This window comes from Microcaecilia unicolor, chromosome 9 (assembly GCF_901765095.1).
Source record: "Microcaecilia unicolor chromosome 9, aMicUni1.1, whole genome shotgun sequence".
NCBI lineage: Eukaryota > Metazoa > Chordata > Amphibia > Gymnophiona > Siphonopidae > Microcaecilia > Microcaecilia unicolor.
Window position 1 is genome coordinate 142,234,945 of NC_044039.1, and position 18,425 is coordinate 142,253,369.

General features: G+C 43.3%; 1 protein-coding gene across 1 annotated transcript in view; it reads right to left on the reverse strand.

Moving 5' to 3' along the window:
• The window catches only part of TYRO3 (TYRO3 protein tyrosine kinase), a 151,142-nt gene extending 133,185 nt beyond the window's left edge, over positions 1-17,957 (reverse strand). Inside the window, exons 1-2 of the mRNA XM_030213779.1 lie at positions 17,745-17,957; positions 6,329-6,527 (exon numbers count right to left, since the gene is read on the reverse strand). Of these exons, the coding sequence (XP_030069639.1) occupies positions 6,329-6,527; positions 17,745-17,823 (278 nt within the window). The 5' untranslated portion in view covers positions 17,824-17,957. The remainder of the gene's footprint in view (positions 1-6,328; positions 6,528-17,744) is intronic.
• Between the last annotated feature and the right edge of the window lie 468 nt (positions 17,958-18,425).

The window sequence follows — 18,425 nt, forward strand, 5'->3', positions numbered from 1 at the left end:
GGGGAACTGAGGAACTGAGTTTGATTCCTGGCACAGGCAGCTCCTTGTGACTCTGGGCAAGTCACTTAACCCTCCACTGCCTGCCGCATTGAGCCTGCCATGAGTGGGAAAGCGCAGGGTAAAAATGTAACTAAAATAAAAAATAAAAAAATAAATACTAACTTGCTAGCCACAAACACTTGAGTGACTAACCGATGAATATTCAGGTTCACCCCCTTTGGCTTAACACGTAGGAGGCAGTGTTCTATTTTCATGGGGTAGCTGACCTCAGTCAAACTCGACACGAATTTTAAAACTTTAATCCAGAACTCTTGTGCTGAGGGGCAAGACCACCAAATATGATACATATCCCCCTCCTCTCCACATTGGCGCCAACACAAAGCTGACCTTCCCTTGAACATTCTAGCTAATCTCTTGGGAGTGTAATACCAGCTATAGAGTACCTTATACCCATTCTCTATCAAGGAGCTGGACACTGATACATTAAGCAAGGATTTAAATACCCTTTCCCACTCTGCATAGTCATAGGATAACCCCCAGCACCTTTTCCCACTTCCTCGTGAAATAAGTAACAGGTTTGTTCTGTTGGACCAGTGCTTGATAGATTCTCAATATCCCTCCTCTCCCCCCCCCCACTGGCCACTGCCCGCTCCAATTGTGTTCCCACTAAATTTAACTCCCCCCCCTTGCTCGCCTAAGGATAAAGTCTCGCAGTTGATGGTATTGAAAAGCATTAGACGAAGGAATCCCATATTCCTGATGTACTTCCCCAAATGCTAAGGGTCTCCCATCCTCCCATACCTGCCCCAATTCGCGTAGACCTAATTGTTCCCATTTGCCATAACAAGAATCCAAAACCCCAGGGGGGAATCCCGAAGCAAATCATATGGGCGTTTGCAGAAAATGATCCTCTTGCAATTTAACAACTTTTAATAACTTTGTGTCATCAGCAAATGTAATTACCGGACTAGTTATTCCCATCTCTAGATCATTTATAAATATGCTAAAAAGCAGACCCCTGGGAACCCCACTATCTACCCTTCTCCATTGAGAATACTGACCATTTAACCCTACTCTCTGTTTTCAATCAACAATAGGACACTACCTTCTATCCCATTACTTTCTAATTTCTTTAGGAGTTGTTCAAGAGGTACTTTGTCAAATGCCTTTTGAAAATCCAGATACACAATACTGACCGGCTCACCTTTATCCACATGTTTATTCACCCCTTCATAGACCCCACTATCTATCCTTCTCCATTGAATATACTGACTATTTAACCCTCCTCTCTGTTTTCTATCTTTTAACCAGTTTTAAATCAACAATAGGACATTTCCTCCTATCCCATGACTTTCTAATTTCCTCAGGAATCATTCACGAGGTACTTTGTCAAATGCCTTTCAAAAATCCAGATACACAATATTGACCAGCTCACCTTTATGCATGGAGGAGTAGCCTAGTGGTTAGTGCAGTGGACCTTGATCCTGGGGAACTAAGTTTGATTCCCACTGCAGCTCCTTGTGACTCTGGGCAAGTCACTTAACCCTCCATTGCCCCTGGTACAAAATAAGTACCTGAATATATGTAAACCGCTTTGAATGTAGTTGCAAAAACCTCAGAAAGGCAGTATATCAAGTCCCATTTCCCTTTCACAGAAATGTAGAATGGTGAGGCAAGATTTCCCTTGACTAAATCCATGTTGGCTTTGTCTTATTAATCTATGCCTTTTATATCTATGCCTTTGTATATGCTCTGTAATTTTGCTCTTAATAATAATCTCTACCAACTTCAGGTTCACTGGTCTAATTTCTCGGTTTGCCTCTGGAATCCTTTTTAAAAATTGGTGTTACAATGGTCACCCTCCAATCTTCCAGTACCATGTTTGATTTTAAAGATAAATTACATATTACTAACAATAGTTCTGAAAGTTCATTTTTCAGTTCTATCAGTACTCTGGAATGTATACCATCTGGACCAGGTGATTTGCTACTCTTCAATTTGTTAAACTGCCTCATTACATCTTCCAGGTTTACAGAGAATTGTTTCAGTTTCTCTGACTCATCAGCATTGAATACCATTTCTGGTACTGGTAGGTCTGCCACATCTTTCTTGGTGAAGACCAAAGCAAAGAATTCACTATGGCCTTGTCTTCCCTGAGTGCCCATTTTACGTCTCGGTCATCTAGTAGTCCAATTGATTCTTTTACCAGCTTCTTGCTTCTAATATACCTAGAAACGGTTTTACTATGTGCTTTTGCCTCCAATGCAATTTTCTTTTCAAAATCTCTCTGTTAGATCAGTCTGAGGATTATACTACATCTAGTAGCGCTATAGAAATTATAAGTAGTAGTAGAATCTAATTGGTGTGCAAGACATGGTTAGCGGTCAAGAGATGTATTTTGAATTGCTGGACTGGGTAGCAGCCTGCCACACTAGTCAATTGCAGAGTGCAGATGCAGGTGGTTTTTGCATATAGAACATTTGACAGCTTTGTTTGCCAGTGTCAAAAGGAGGAAAACGTTTTTGGACATGAGGCACCCAGGGTTGGATTAACATCCACTTATGGGTCCCCCTGTCAAGGGCTCCCACTTACTTGGTTTATCGTTTGTTTGTTTACTATACCGTCACTTACTGCATAACAAGCCAGAACGGTTTACAAGTCAAAAATTGTACAATAAAATACAATGTAGTTTAAACTAGGAAATCCATTATATGATAGGACAGCACAGACAAAACTTCCATAACAACATAGACACTCATTTCAACAGTCATACACAATTATCTAATGAATAATATCTCCTTGTACAGTGTTAAGCATTCTGCACACCTGTGTGGTCTTCCTACTGAAAACAATGTTACATTTCAAAGGCTATTTGGTAAAAATAAGTAGTTTTCAGAGCTTTACAGAAGAGGGTATGATTGTTCTAACTTAATTTCTTCTAATCCCCCCCCCCCCCCCAAAAGTTAAATGGATCTTTCCTGCCCTCCTACTTCTATATTTCCATGCTACTCCCTCCCACATTTCACCTCTCCAGAAAAATTAGAGAACATTCAGACTAGTCTTGCTATGGGTATGGCTGCAAAACAGTTTTGAGTCAGCATGAGGACTAGGCTTCAAACGGAGTGGCTTAATGGTTAGAGCTGGAAAGCTGCCATGTTACCCAGTTCTAGGAGAGAGATTTTAGGCCCGTCCTGGATTTCTGACAATCTTATCCCAGTGCATTATGGGACCTGCAGAAATGACTTCAGGGGTGGAATCGGGTACTACTAGAGCCCACTGAATTGGGATCTAAATTCAAAAAGAAGGCTGGTCAAAAAGTCTCTCCTCCTGGAACTGGGTAACTTGGCAGTGGGTTGAGAACGTGGGAAGTTGACAGGTCATTTTCACCCTCCGCTGCCTCTGGTACATATCAGAGATGCACAGCGTGGACTGCTCCAAAGAGTGAAATTTACAGGCGATGTGTCTGAAGTATAAATTTGCAAAACAACTGTGTGAGAAAGAAAAGCTTCATAAAATTAAAACAAAAATTTAGCTTTCTTTGGTGTTTTTAATAGGATATAGGCAGAGTGGTAGCACATGGCTACACTCACTGTTCAGGCACACATTCACTTATCAGACAACACACACACACACCTTTCTTCTGGTGTTGTGCTGATCATTCAGGCAGTGCCCCCACTGCCCCTCACATCTGCCCACCATCATGGAACGTTCTTGCATTTGTTACTGGTTCTTTTTCTCAGCCTGTAACAGCCTCCTCACATTTCCCCCCCCCACCCCTTACATTCCTAACCCTTTAACAATCCCCCCTCCGGGGAAACTGGTTCCACTTGCTCTCTCCAATGTCTTATATAGAGCTTCATCTGTCTCCTACAGCACATGCTCTGCACAGGAACTTACTATGTTTCAGCCCCTCCTTCCTGTGACTACAGCAGCCTCCTAATAGCTGGATCCTACCACATTCTCTGTGCTAGGGCAGGGAGAGCAGTGGAGAGCAACAGAGATTTTGGCCATCCTTCTGGCTTCAAAACAGGTAATTTATAAATCTATAGAATCCTGAAAAAAGAAATCCAAACGGTTGGCAATCCTAGCATCATGATTACAGAATGAAACAGGACAAAGTTTGTCCCCGTGGGTTCTGTTTCCGTCTCTGCTCCCACAGGCCTTGTCTCCGTCACCGTCCAGTCCCCATGGGCTCTGTCCTCATCTGTAGAAGCCGCGAACAATTATGATTTTATATTTAAACTAGCCATTAAGCCCGTAAAAACGGGCGAGTATTGCAGCCCTCCTCTCTCCCCTGGCCTCACCCCGTCCACCAATCCTCCCCCCCATATCCAGCAACCCTCCTCTTTCCCTTGGCCTCCCCCCTCCCCCCATGTCCAGCAACCCTCCTCTCTGCCATGCTCTCACCCCATGTCCAGCTACCCTCCTCGCCGCCGCTCCCTCCCCTGTTTATATACAACAGTTGCATAGCATATTCCTTTTTATACTTTAATAAAAATATCAAACATATAAACGGCAAGTGACCGACTCACCTGCAAATGCACAGTACAGATTTCCCTCCCTGTCCCGCCCTCGCATCAAAGACGTCAGAGGGTGGAACAGAGAGGGAAATGGAGTCGGACTGTCGGACGCCGACGCTGCCTGGAAACGAACTTTGCGCGAACCAACCTCCACCCTCCCCCCCCATCCCTGCCGCCGCTCCCGCCCCCCCTCCGTATCAGGCCCCCTGCACTGACCTGACAGCGCCTCACCTCCGTGTGAAAGCGCTACAGGCAGCAGCAGATCGCTCTGCTGCTGCCTGCAGCGCTTCGACACAGAGGTGAGCTTCCACACGGAGGTGAGAGGCGCTGTCAGGTCAGTGCAGGGGGCCCGATACGGAGGGGGGCAGGGTGGAGGTTGGTTCGCGCGATGTTCGTTTCCAGGCAGCGTCGGCGTCCGACTCCATTTCCCTCTCTGTTCCACCCTCTGACGTCTTTGACGCGAGGGCGGGACAGCGAGGGAAGTCTGTACTGTGCATTTGCAGGTGAGTCGGTCACTTGCCGTTTATATGTTTGATATTTTTATTAAAGTATAAAAAGGAATATGCTGTGCAACTGTTGTATATAAATTACAAATATAAAACAATAACAACAGCGAGCAGCTATAATAACCTTCCTCACTACCACCCTCTACCCTTCCAACCCCAACAATAGCTAATTTCTACTACCGCAAAGAATCCTAATCTACCCTGTTAAAATGTTCAGGGGTACAAAATACAACCTGCTCTGTAAGCCCTAGAGGGGAGAAATATGCCCTATGAAGCACTGTTATGATTTTTTAACCTGTGGATGAATAAGAAGTCATCAACAATCTCAGGATTCAGTCTAGCTCTCTTGTCTTCCACAGTCCTTCCTGCAATAGAAGATGTCGTCTTAGAAGATGTGCTGGTAACAGGATGTACAGGATCCCCATGCAAACTTTGCTAGTTGTGGTCAGCATGTTTTTCCAAAAAAATTAAAATATCGCTGTATGCATCACTCAAACATAAAAACAGTCCAGTTCATTAACAGGCTTCAAAGTAGAAAATGACACGGGGATAAATTGGCTCTGTCTCCATCCCATCCCCGTGTCATTCTCTACTCATGATTCTATCTGCCAGGGCCCCCCTAAATCTTTGGACCCCTAGGCACTTTCTAGTTTGCCTATGCCTTAATCCAGAGGTGGGCAACCTTTATACACAGAGGGTCACATTAAATGTCAGCACAATCCCTAGCAGGCCGCAACATTATATAATGTCGGAACTGGAAATGCAGAGCTCCATAGACCGTCTGTGATAAGTAAGTAAAGATTTAACTAAAAACGATGGAAACAAACCGCTAGAGTGGCTATTCTGAAAATATTTCCAAAATAGAGTATTTAAAATTGCCAGAACTCTGGTTAATGAAGTCTTCTGTGTGTACTTCCCATGGTCTCACAGACCAAATAAAATTCAATGGCGGGTCACAAGCTGCCCATCCCTGCCTTAATCACTATGGTGGTGCCCATTCCAGATGGTTGACTCTGAGAAGAAGTGATATCCAGAATGGTATCAAAGTGTGATTTTGTTTTGGTAGGAAGAGTTGGGGAGCGGTAGTGGGATAAGGGATGGTTAAAATTGCTGTATGTAATGTCTTAGAGAACAAAAAATGCCTGGTTTAGAAAATTAATAATAAAAAAAGAGATTGGTTTATAAACTGTGCATTCAAAAACGCTAAAAAACACTATATATCTGATATCCACAGATGTGTATACACTGTGGGTAGATATGCATGCATGCACACACACACATAGCATCAAGCTATCAGTATACCTGAGAAAACTGATCCAGTGGTCTTCATCCACAGGAATGTACATCTGGTCAGCGCTCACAACTGGCATCCCATCCTTCAGCCACTGGATCTCCGGCTCCTTCATGCCTTTCAGACTGCAGTTCAGCTTTATTCCATGACCCTGTGACACGGTCAGATTGATGGGGGCTCCTGTGAAGTGCAAGACTGCATGGCGCCCTCCTGCACACAACAAAGAGAACTGAAGGGGTCAGGCCTTGCTTCCTTAAAGTAATCAAATCATGCCCAACAGGGGTGTGCATATGTGAGCTGACATTTTGCTTGTTTGGGTGAGCAAATCGCTTGTACACTTGCATACCTACAAATTAACAGACTGACTGCATGCATTTTTAAATTCTTGAGTGCATAGAGCATCGATTCCCAAATCTGTCCTAGGGGAATCCCAGCTACTCAGGTTTTCAGGATATCCACAATGAATATTCATGAGAAATTTACATACACTGCCTCCTTGGTATTCAAATCCATTTCATCTATTAAATACCCTGAAAATCTGACTGGCTGGGTGTTCCTCCCCAGGACAGGTAAAATCTGATTTTTCTTTTTTTGTTGTTGTTGTTTTGGCTGTGTACACTCTTAATCCCCAGTTCCATCCCCAGAGGGATTTTGTTTATTTCTCTCTGATTCTCAAACAAAAGAACTCACATGATTTCTCTTTCAACATATAGCCATCAGTGTTCAGTTGGCTCCCACACCGCTTTACACAGTGTATGCTAAGGATCTGGCAGTGCAACCTTTCACCAGGTCATGCATACAACAGTGACCTGGATGTGCTATCTAGGCCTCCAGAATATCAAAGGTCAAATATTGCAGAAAGTTCACCAGTTTATAGGAAGAGAGAACACATTTTTGTAGGAAAATAATTACTGCAATCAATGTTAATTCTGCACTGAGAGCGGAGGTGATGTGCTCAAAAGGTAGTGCAGCCCCATTGGCATATTTATTTATTACATTTGTACCCCACATTTTCCCACCTATTCTGAAAGAGCCCTCTCCAGGGCCAATGCCTTAAAACTTTTAGCATACATTTTGCTTTATTCAAATATTTAAAAATAAAAATCACATTAACACAGTGACTTGACACAAGTTAACGTATTGGGTGTTTAAAACAAAAAGTACCTTTAAAAATACACTTTGATCTTCACACACATTTTCACACTGTCCAGGTGCATTAAAAATGGAAAATGCAAAAAAAAAAAAAAAAAACAACTAAAAACAAGTAAAGAGGTGAATAGAACCAGAAGACAATGACAGCTTTCCACTGTCCTCACACCAACCCTGTATAGGTAGGTAAAGGTAGTCCCCTGTACCAAGTCACAATTGATTTATGGGGGCTGCTACTTGCTGACAATTTCTTGGCAAGCAATTAGTGGGGTGGCATCCCATTGCTTTACCTAGTCAACTTTACCCCCCTCCCCCAGGTACTCATTTACTGACAAAGTGGGATGGATGACTTGAGTTGGCCGGAGGCTTACTGCCTGACAGAAATGCCAAAGTGAGATTCACTGAAAACATAAAATTTCAGCATCTCTAATCTTATAAAAAGAAGCTTCATCTCTTGAACAGAGAGGTAACACAGCCCAAAGAGTCAGCGCTAGTTAAGGCTGAAGCATTGGAGTTACTTCACTACATATGGTTAGTGAGCTCTGATTTTGAAGAGAGGTTTATTGTTTTGCAAATGGAGAGCACAGGTTAGAACTTAAGGTATTAAAATTTGATAGGCATTCTGGCTCTCCTGTATGGAGTGCTTTATAAACTATGGTTAAGAGCTTAACATTTACTCCTACAAGAAACAGGAAGCCAGGGCTCGTTAAACCACTCTATAACACAAATACATTTGACCAAATATCACCTCTTATGTTTAAATGCAGTATTCTGCGATATCTGAAGCCACTTGAAGTTAGACATTGTAGTAACTGTGAACAGAGAGGATGGATGAATGCAACAGGGTGCACAAGTGTTTAGCTTCAAAAAAGGGAGTTAATTGTCCTCAGGACTGGTTTTAGACATGGGGGGGGGGGGGGCCCAGGGCAGAAATGAAGGAAGGAGCTCCTGAAACCCTCCCCCCGATCGCCCCACCTGCATTGCTACTACACAGTCCGGGCATCTCTTCCCCTTCTCCCCACCACAGTCTTGTCTCCCTCCTTTGCCCTCACCTTGCGGTCTTCTTTAAAATTTTTATTTACCTTCTCAGAGGGGCCCCGTGCAGCAGCCATCCTCACAAGCTGCCTCTGGCTGTCCCGAACCTTTCCCTCTCTGATGTGATCCGCTCAGGTGGAAATAGGAAATTGAATCAGAGAGGGGTGGATCACGTCAAAGAGGGAAAGCTTCAGGGAAGATGCTGAAGGCAGCTTGGGAGAGTAGCTGTCTCATCTGGGCCCCTCTGAGAAGGGAAATAAATTTTTAGGGAAGATCAGGAAGGGAGGAGATGAGATGCATGGACTGCGGGGCCCCCTGTAACTGTGGGACCCCGGGCCGCTGCCCTATTTGCCCCCTCCCCAACACTAAACAAGTTCGTAGAGCCGTCTTCCATAGAGAACTTGGAACTATAAATCCATCAATGAAATAGGTTAAACTCGGGACCAGCTCAACTTGTCCTTTATAACTTGCAGCATGGATCAACAGTTACACACTTTACTGGGCTGGCCAGATGGGCCATGTCGGTTATCTTCTATTAGCAATCTTATGGTAGATGTTGAGCTACAAGGCACAGCTACTCTATCCTAATAATACTTGTAATCCAAACAGATTTCTAGCATGTATATTTCAGCCAGACATTATAAAAAGAGTGAAGCTTAAGCTGATGAAATGGCAGTGAGTCCTCCCACCCTGTCCTCTTATCTGTAATCTCACCCCTTCCACTGAGAGGCCAACTACAAGTGGAGTCTCATTGCAGACAGCAGATCACCACCAAAAAGGGAAGAACCAAAGGGGCTTACCCCTGTGGGAGCAACTGGGAGTACGCTTCCTTTGGGGTGGGATATTTGAGAGTATTACACGCCTTCCGCTCTATGAGAAGAGGGCTGGAAAGTAGAGAATTATACAAGATTGTATTTATATTGATGAATGCTATTGTTATTTTATTCATTGTAAACCATTCCGAGTCTTTTTTTTAATGATGAGTGGAACATAAACATGAAACATAAATGTAGCAAACTTACTGGGTATAGCCAACCCTTCTCCTGTCCTAACTGTGCTTTATGTGTAGTATTTTATGCTAACAGACATCTTCCCACAATAATTCCATAAAAAAGATCTAATCCTGGCAGAACAATAAGTGATTATTTCATGGTGTATTTATGTATGTTATTATACATACTGCACATTTCTCTTTTAACTTGTACCTCACTTTGAGCTTGAGGGAAGGAGGGCAATATGAACAAGACCTGGCACTGCTGACTAGTGAGGGCTGTTCCATTAGTAGATTTCCATGACAAGAAATCAACTTCTAGCCACAACAACTTTTGTCAAAGACCAGAATTACCCAACCATACGTTGAACCGATATATAAATATTCTAGCTCATGCCAAATAATAGTTTAATTATAGTTTCATCCCACAATAATGTTGTGAGACATCACTTCTAATTTAGAAGACTCGTAACCTAAAGCTGCAAACCTCTTGCTCTCTTGTTAGGCTTTCATAAGAACATAAGAATAGCTATATTGGGTGAGACCAATAGTCCATCTAGCCCAGTATCCTGCTTCCAACAGTGGCCAAGCCAGGTCACAAGTACTTGGCAGAAACCCAAACAGTGGCAACATTCCAAGCTACCAATCCCAGGGCAAGCTTCCCCATGTCTGTCTCAATAACAGACTATGGACTTTTCCTCCAGGAACGTGTCAAAACCTTTTTTAAACCCAAACACGTTAACCGCTGTTACCACATCCTCTGACAAAGAGTTCCGCAGCTTAACCCTTTCTTGAACAAAACTCCGTTCATGCTTCCCTGCTTACTCAGAATAGAAATCTATTAAGCTGTCAGCAGGTCTCTCTCTCGCCAACGCAGTGAAATGTTCACACACTAATCCCCGGATTCTATATAGTGCGACATTCTGGATTGCAGTAATTATTTTTCATAGTTGAAAAGGGAGCATGGACATAGGTGTGGATTGGGCAGGTCATGGGCGTTTCTCAAATGTATGCACGTTGTTATAGAATACACCCAGTCCGTGCCTAACTTAGGTGTCAGGATTTACACCAAGTTTTCCTTGGCGTAACTGCCCACTACTAAATTTAGTTGCGAGGATGGATGCTTGGTGCATTCTATAAACCGTGTGGAAATTTAGGCCTATTCTAGCCCTAAAACCCTATCAGAGCAAAGTTTAATGCTGCTCAAATAGGTCCTTGGGACTCCACCTTCTAGCCAGTCATGTTTTCAGGATAACTCTACTAAATACACGTGATCGATTGGCACGCACAGCTTCCAATGTACGCAGATATATCTCGTGTATATTCTTTAGTCAAACAAGTCAAGGTGACTTTTATAACATGAACTATAATATTCCCAAACAATCCTTGTATAAAAAGTGTGATGCAAGCTCAGAAACCAAGTGCCTATAAAAGTGATAAAATCACTACAGAGCTCAGTTCCAATCACTGCACATGGTTAAAGAACTTGACACTGTTATTGATTAGTTTTCTAGTTTTGTGTTAGTATTTAGTATAGAAGCGATGATGGATGCTGCAGGATATTATAGGCCATGTTATGAGTCATCCTATGTGAAGATTTGTTTGGGTGCGTATAAAAATATATGGATACATTTTGAAGAGTATTCCCCTGCTGGATATATTTTGATACGTAGGGAGATCCTAAAATCCAAAACTGGCAAGAGAGGGGAAGGAGAGCTGGTTTAAAGACCTTTGTATCAGGCTACTCACAGGAACAGAGGCCAGACATTTCTCTCTGAGCTATGAGAGAGCCTTATCAGACTTTGGAGGAGTAGCCTAATGGTTAGTGCAGTGGGCTTTGATCCTGCCTTTTCCCACTGCAGTTCCTGTGATCTTGAGCAAGTTACTTAAGTCTCCATTGCTCCAGATACAAAAGATAGTGAGCCCTCTAGGGGCAGAGTAAGTACCTACATATAATGTGTACAGAGCCTGTGTACGTCTAGTGGTGCTATAGAAATGATTAGTAGTAGAAGTTGTAGTCAGTGGATACACAGGGTACCACTGGATTAATCTTTACATGCCTTTTTAACTCTGTGTGGAAAAGAAAAAGAAGAGTTCAAAGCACCCTACGTAGAAAATGCTGAATCTCTTATTAAGACTTTAAAAACAATTCTGTCTTTGTCTTTCTCTGCAACTGAGAATGCCAAGTTTCTATAGGTAGATAATGGTGGGGCTGAATTTCAGTGATGACATTGTTTAAAAGAGTCAAATATGTTTGTTTGCAGGGGCTCCTAACATGGCATCCCCTGTAGTGAGGTCTGTATCACAGCTCAGCTTCTCTCCACTGGAATACAGTGTTACAGGGGGCCTCAAACCTGTAAGCAGCTGAAGAGATACAGCCTGTTGGTGGGCTATGTGATACTCTCCCAAACTTCTGTCCTGGGCCCCATCACATTTAACATCAGCCCTGCTCCAGAGCACGATGCACTGTGCTTGCTGCTTGTCTAGCTGGCATCACACCTTTTTTTTTTTGTTACATTTGTACCCCGCGCTTTCCCACTCATGGCAGGCTCAATGCGGCTTACATGGGGCAATGGAGGGTTAAGTGACTTGCCCAGAGTCACAAGGAGCTGCCTGTGCCTGAAGTGGGAATCGAACTCAGTTCCTCAGTTCCCCAGGACCAAAGTCCACCACACTAACCACTAGGCCACTCCTCCACTTTGCATACCTACAAATGGTTAAAAATCCCTAAAAGGCAAACCAGCAGCAGCCATGAGTGACAAGCTTCCCTTTATCCATACCAGCAGTCACCCTTCCCTGAGATAAACTGAGAGATAGACTGACAGGTAGATTTGTGGAAAACAGCAGCAATACAACACACTTTCTTTAAAGATGTCTAACTGTGCCTTCGACAACTCAAATGAACACATACTTGAGCTCGCACTTCCCATCAAATCCAGCATCCTCACTCCCAGTCTGTGAGGGCTACCAACCGGCCAGGTACAAAAGAACATAAGCAATGCCATACTGGGACAGAACAAAGGCCCGCAAACACAGTATCCTGTTTCCAACAGTGGCCAATCCAGTCACAAGTACCTGGCAAGATCCCAAAAGAATAAAACAGATTTTATGCTGCTTATCCTAGAAATAAGCAGCAGATATTCCCAAGTCCATCTTAATCACGACTTATGGACTTTTCTTTTAGGAAATTATACAAACTTTTTAAAACTCTGCTAAGCTAACTGCTTTTACCACATTCTCTGGCAATGAATTCCAGAGTTTAATTACTTGTTGAGTGAAGAAATATTTTCTCCGATTTGTTTTAAATTTATTACTTAACTTCATTGCGTGCTCCCTAGTCCTAGTATTTTTGTAAAGAGTAATCAAGCAATTCATGTCTACCTGTTCCACTCCACTCAGCATTTTATAGACCTCTATCATATCCCCCCTCAGCTGTCTCTTCTCCGAGCTGAAGAGCCCTAGCCTCTTTAGCCTTTCCTCATAAGGAAGTGGTCCCATCCCCTTTATCATTTTTGTCGTTCTCTGTATCTTTTCTAATTCCACTATATCTTTTTAATATGCAGTGACCAGAATTGCACACTGTATTCGAGGTGTGGTCACACCATGGAGCGATACAAAGCATTATAACGTTCTAATTTTTGTTCACCATTCCTTTCCTAATAATTCCTAACATTCTATTTGCTTTCTTAGCCACCGCTGCAGGTTTTCAGAATATTCCTGATGAGTACGTATGAGATACAGTTGCATACAGTGGAGAAATCCTGAAAACCTGATTTGTTGGCAGCCCTCAAAAACTGGGAGTGAAGACTAAGGAGGGCTAGGGCTGGATTAACCAACAGGTAAACTAGGCAGCAGTAGCAGCTTCTGGGGAGGAAAAGGGGCAAAGAGTAGAACAGTCAAACTCAAAGAATCATCAGTGCATATTTCAGCTGCAGGAAGGGTAGGCAGCTTTCAGACAGACAATTTATCCTGGTAAACAGCTTTTCGAAATTGCCCTCATTATACATAAACATTACAAAAGTAAGAGAATGTACAGTTTTAAAGTGTGATGTTCAATTATCAGTTTATACAGGGTCATTCAGGGAGGGTTGCTGTTTATCATGATTGTTCAGTTTAATTATCAAAATCTTGGGCAGGCAATGTATGTCTCTGATGAATATTCGTTGTGGATATCCTGAAAACATGACAGGCTGTGGATCCCCTACGACAAGTTTAGGTGTCATTGCTGTAGATCAGGGATGGGCAACCTTAGTCCTCAAAGGCCACAACCCAGTTGGAGTTTTAGGATTTCCCCAATGAATATGCATGAGATCATTTGCATACAATGGAGGCAGTGCATGCAAATAGATTTCATACATATTTTTTGTGGAAATCTTGCAAATCGCACTGGGTTCTGGTCCACGCGGACCATGGTTGCCCACCCCTCTTCTATGTAATATTCAATACCATCATTCAATCAATCAACACTTCTGCATGAGAATAAAGTTTGGAGTATCAGTCCACAGGATGGAATCTCAATAAAACCCTTGCACCTTGAATTCTGTAAGCATGCAGTACTATTCACAGGACACTCCCAAACTCCAACAGTAGTAACAAAACAATCAAGAATTTTCGCCTTTATGGATTCACTATATGAAAATCCAAATTTTGGTCTCATCTCATTAATACAGGCTTTTCCCATTGCCAGACAGATTGCAATGCAACACAAAACCCTGTGTAGCAAATTTGCAGTATCACAACAGCACCAAAAATCTGGACTCAAACAGCAGAAACCCTACCAATGAAACGGGAACATTGCAAATACTATATTGGGCTCTAGTTAACTAAGCTGTTATCTGCAGCCCTCTGACAGAAAAACCTACTCTGGTAAGATCTCTCACCTCTATCACATGTGCCTAACAAAGCCAGAATAAGGGACTACAGATCAGACTTAGAAATAGAAAAGTGCAGAGAAAAACTGAACTGGGAACACCAAGCAGTATATCCATGGACTTCTGCATTCTGGTCATAGGTTCATGTGGATTGGGGGGGGGGGGGGATGGAGGGGAGATTGTATAACATGTGAACTTTCTCTCTTCCACACTCCTGAACTTCCCCTCCCCCCCCCCAATAAGAATGTTTACTCCCACTCTCTCTATGCCCCCCAGCAGGGCCACAGCAAGCTATGTGTGGGCAGTGGGGCTGCACAGCACACAAGGGAGGAAGGGGCTCCAAAACTGTGTCTTGCCCACTGCCTTCCTTGCTTGGCTGCGATGCAGTGGGTAGGATAGGAGCTCTAGGGGACATGTCATATAGGGCACGTTTCCATCTCGGGACGGTCCTGCCCTCCAGGATGAAGACCTGGATTCTCCCTCTTCCACGTGACTTTGTACATTCATGGCCCTCCCCAGGATAAAAACATGAGAGTTGCTTGACTGGATTAGACTAAAGGTTCATTTAGCCCAGGATCTGTTTCTAACAGTGGCCAGAGTTCAGAATCCCCAAAGCAGCAAGATTCTATGCGACTCACAACCCCCCCCCCCCCCCCCAGGAGCAATAACACTGTTACAGCCCAGGTTTATCTAAGTAAACTCATGGAGAAACATGAACTAGCAGTTCATAGATGCAGCGTAGTAAATCAGGACTAGGTTAAGTTGCAGCCTTATTTTGGGGTAACCCTGAAGCAGTGAAATGCCTCCTTTGATATTCTATTTATAAATACAATTAAATATATTATCAGATTATGTTTGTAAGGAATTTATGTAATCCCAAACAAGTTTTGTTTTGTTTTTTTGCAAGGTGTGCCAAGCTTCATTTAGAAAGAAAATCATTGCACCTGGTCTAGCAATAAAAGAGCATTAGCATTTCAGTCAATCAGCAGAACAGTTCAGTGTCAGGCTGTCTAACTGGAGAGGCTAGCTACATACTCCTGCATGGTGTCTGAAAGGCTCAGATAGAAAACAAGTTTCACAATGGCAGGACATTTAACCCTTTCTCCCCCACTATAGTGGTTCCCAGTCTCAGCTTAAAGACTAAGAAAACACTGTCCTCAGTACCTAAATCAGACCTCTGATCCAAGCCAAAAAAAAAGACAGGAAGTGAAAACAAATTAAATCACTATTTTCTAGGAGTGATTACTTCTTCTCTAGTTGACCCTTGAACTCAAGATGCCTACTGTTACATATGCATTCTTGGCTGGAAGGTGGCAATTATTATGCCTAAATCTTGTGTGGCAAAAATACAACAGCGTGTCTGCATTAATCACCAACGATATTTCATTTTTAAGGCACTTCTGAACTGGCTACATTTCTGAAAAGAATCTCCTCCTCTGTCATTCCCATTTTCACAAACTGAAGTACATCAGGGCACTAATTTACTAATTCAAGACGGAGACCCTTAGGGAGAGCAGAGGAAGGTGGGAAGGGAGGGGGAGGCATCTATGATTATTACAGCAGGAAATTTTTAAAGCTGAAACACGAGATCCTAAAAGAAAGACGCAGATATCATGAACAGAGGTACATCAAAACAATCTCCTAACAAAAGCAATTCCATTTTTTTTTAAACACTGAGCACAGGCTTCATTTATATATAATCCACGGTGCATTTATTTATGCCTTAAAATGTACAATAATGTTTGAAGGGAGAAGTGAAGCCGTCCTTTCCCAACAGCGGGTCAGGGATCCCTTTGGTTATTACCATTGTGTTTCAGTTTTCTGCCAGAGGGTGATGGGAATCATCTTTCACTGTAGGATACAATAAAATAAAGGATGCCCACTTTTTTTTTTTAGGCAAAAAGGAAGCAAAGTATACCAATAAGATTAAAAAAAAAAAAAAGACAAACACAGACTGGTTGATATTCCAGAAAATTGCTTACTTTAGAAAAAACCCTACAAGCATCAAAACTAGCTAGTGCTGGCTACACAGGTCAAAGGTATGTATGTATGTACATGCAGGCAACCATTAAACTTCCATCCTACATTATTACAATCTTTATTTTTAAGACTATTTTTAAAAACACTACTGAATAGGAATACAATGGACCCACACATTACCTTTGACCAATTATAGAGCTACCAGGAATGTCACTGAAGTGTGTGTTTTAACACACGCTGGGGACAACAGAAAACAAAAGATGCCATGAAACCTACTTGAGTTCACTATCAGACCTTCAACTTATATTTACTGATGATCACTTTTAGGTGATGGGGTAAAGGGTTCACTTTCACTAACTGATGTTCTTTACCACTTCTGAGTTATGAAACCGGAGAGAACAATTCACCATGCAGAGTTATGCATTTGGAAAACATTACAGGGTGTACAATTACATATAGCTTCTGTCATAGGAGCCAACTTTTCAAAATTATTGGCGGTGCTAAGTCCAATGGATATAACCCTTCCCTGGCCACATCTAAGGAATTTTCTTAATATTGGGGGTGCTCAATCACCCATAGAGTCAGCTCCAATGGCTTCTGTACAGCAAAAAGGCTCATACCTACATATCCACTATACTTAATCGGTACTCCACAAATAAAGACTACTGGATTCATTTGAGAAGGGCAACCTTGGAAAGCATTAAGTTATGTCCAATAAAAAGGTATCATCTTATTTTCTTTTCCATGTTTTATTTTGTTTGATTTCTATTGATAACATTTGAGAAATCAGAAAGTGTATGCATTTCTGGTGAATTGCCAGACACCTCAGGAAGGGAAGGGCTTCGGCACTCCGGAGGCGTTACTGCTTTCTTGACTCATAAACGTATTTCATCTATGGAGCACTAAGAAGTCCCACTTCTACGCACTAATTCGCCAACAAAACCGTTCTAGCAAAATTCTTGATCTTCAGGGGTATTTCTTTTCTATCCTGAGAGTTTGCTGTCAGACCAGAGGTACATACCGTACGCTCAGCGGGCTGTCAGCTCCAATGCTGAGGAATCTCTCTGCCGTCCCCTACCAGATGCTAACACTGATTTCTCTATCCGTGCAACCCAGCCTATCGGCTTCAAACTGGATCTACTGCGGATTCTGATCCAGCCCCCAAATCGCCTGGCGAGCAGCAACTAGAGCTCTGCTTTGAGGATCTCTATGAATCAGGCGAACTATTGCAGAACCGGGGAGGGGAAGGGAGGAAAAGTAATAATCCATTCGTGCATCTGACCCTTCGGAAGCCGCTCCGAAACGATTCTAATTTCCAAGCCCAGACAAAGGGAATGAATCAGAAAGATGCGAGCCCCAGCCCTGCCTCTGGCCCGTCCTAAAGATCGGCGACTCACTCACCTGCCCAGGCCGGCGGCACGGCATCCAAAAGCAGCAGGAGCAACAGCCCGAGCAGGAGCAGCGGCGCCCGGGAGCCCATCGCCGCCTCAGCGCCTCCACATCCCTCCTGCCCGGTGAAAGAGCAACTCCAGCAGCGCCGGAGCCACGAGCGCTGCCGCCCCCTCACGCGCACATTCCCTCTCAGACTCACACTGCTGCTATTGCTCTGCTGCTGCTCCAGTTCCTCGCGAGCCCGGCCGCTGGGGGAGGGGCCTGGCGCCCCCTTCCTTTCCCTGCAGCTCCCGAACTGGCCTGCCCTCTGCTGGCTGACAGGCGCAAGCGCTCCACTACGAGACGAATTAGAGAAGCGAAAAGTCGGCCGCTGGGGAAGAATTAACAACCTACCGAAAAAAAAAAAAGCAGCTAGTCGGATGCCTAGAGCAACCTGAAAAATAGGGAGGGGTTAGATCCCAGGTGGCGCTCACTGCAGGCTGTACTTTAGTATTTGTTTCGAGTGTATGTTGTACAGGTGCGTGGCTTCTTACCAAGCCTAACCCGACCTGACCTCCTCTAGCTTAAGGGAAAGCAGAACAGGAGCCACAAGGGGATGGGATTTGCTTATGATTTGCATATGAAAGGCGGTAGCCTTTCTGTGGTTACAATCAAAGCGATTAAGGGTTTACATACTATATATAGGTACTT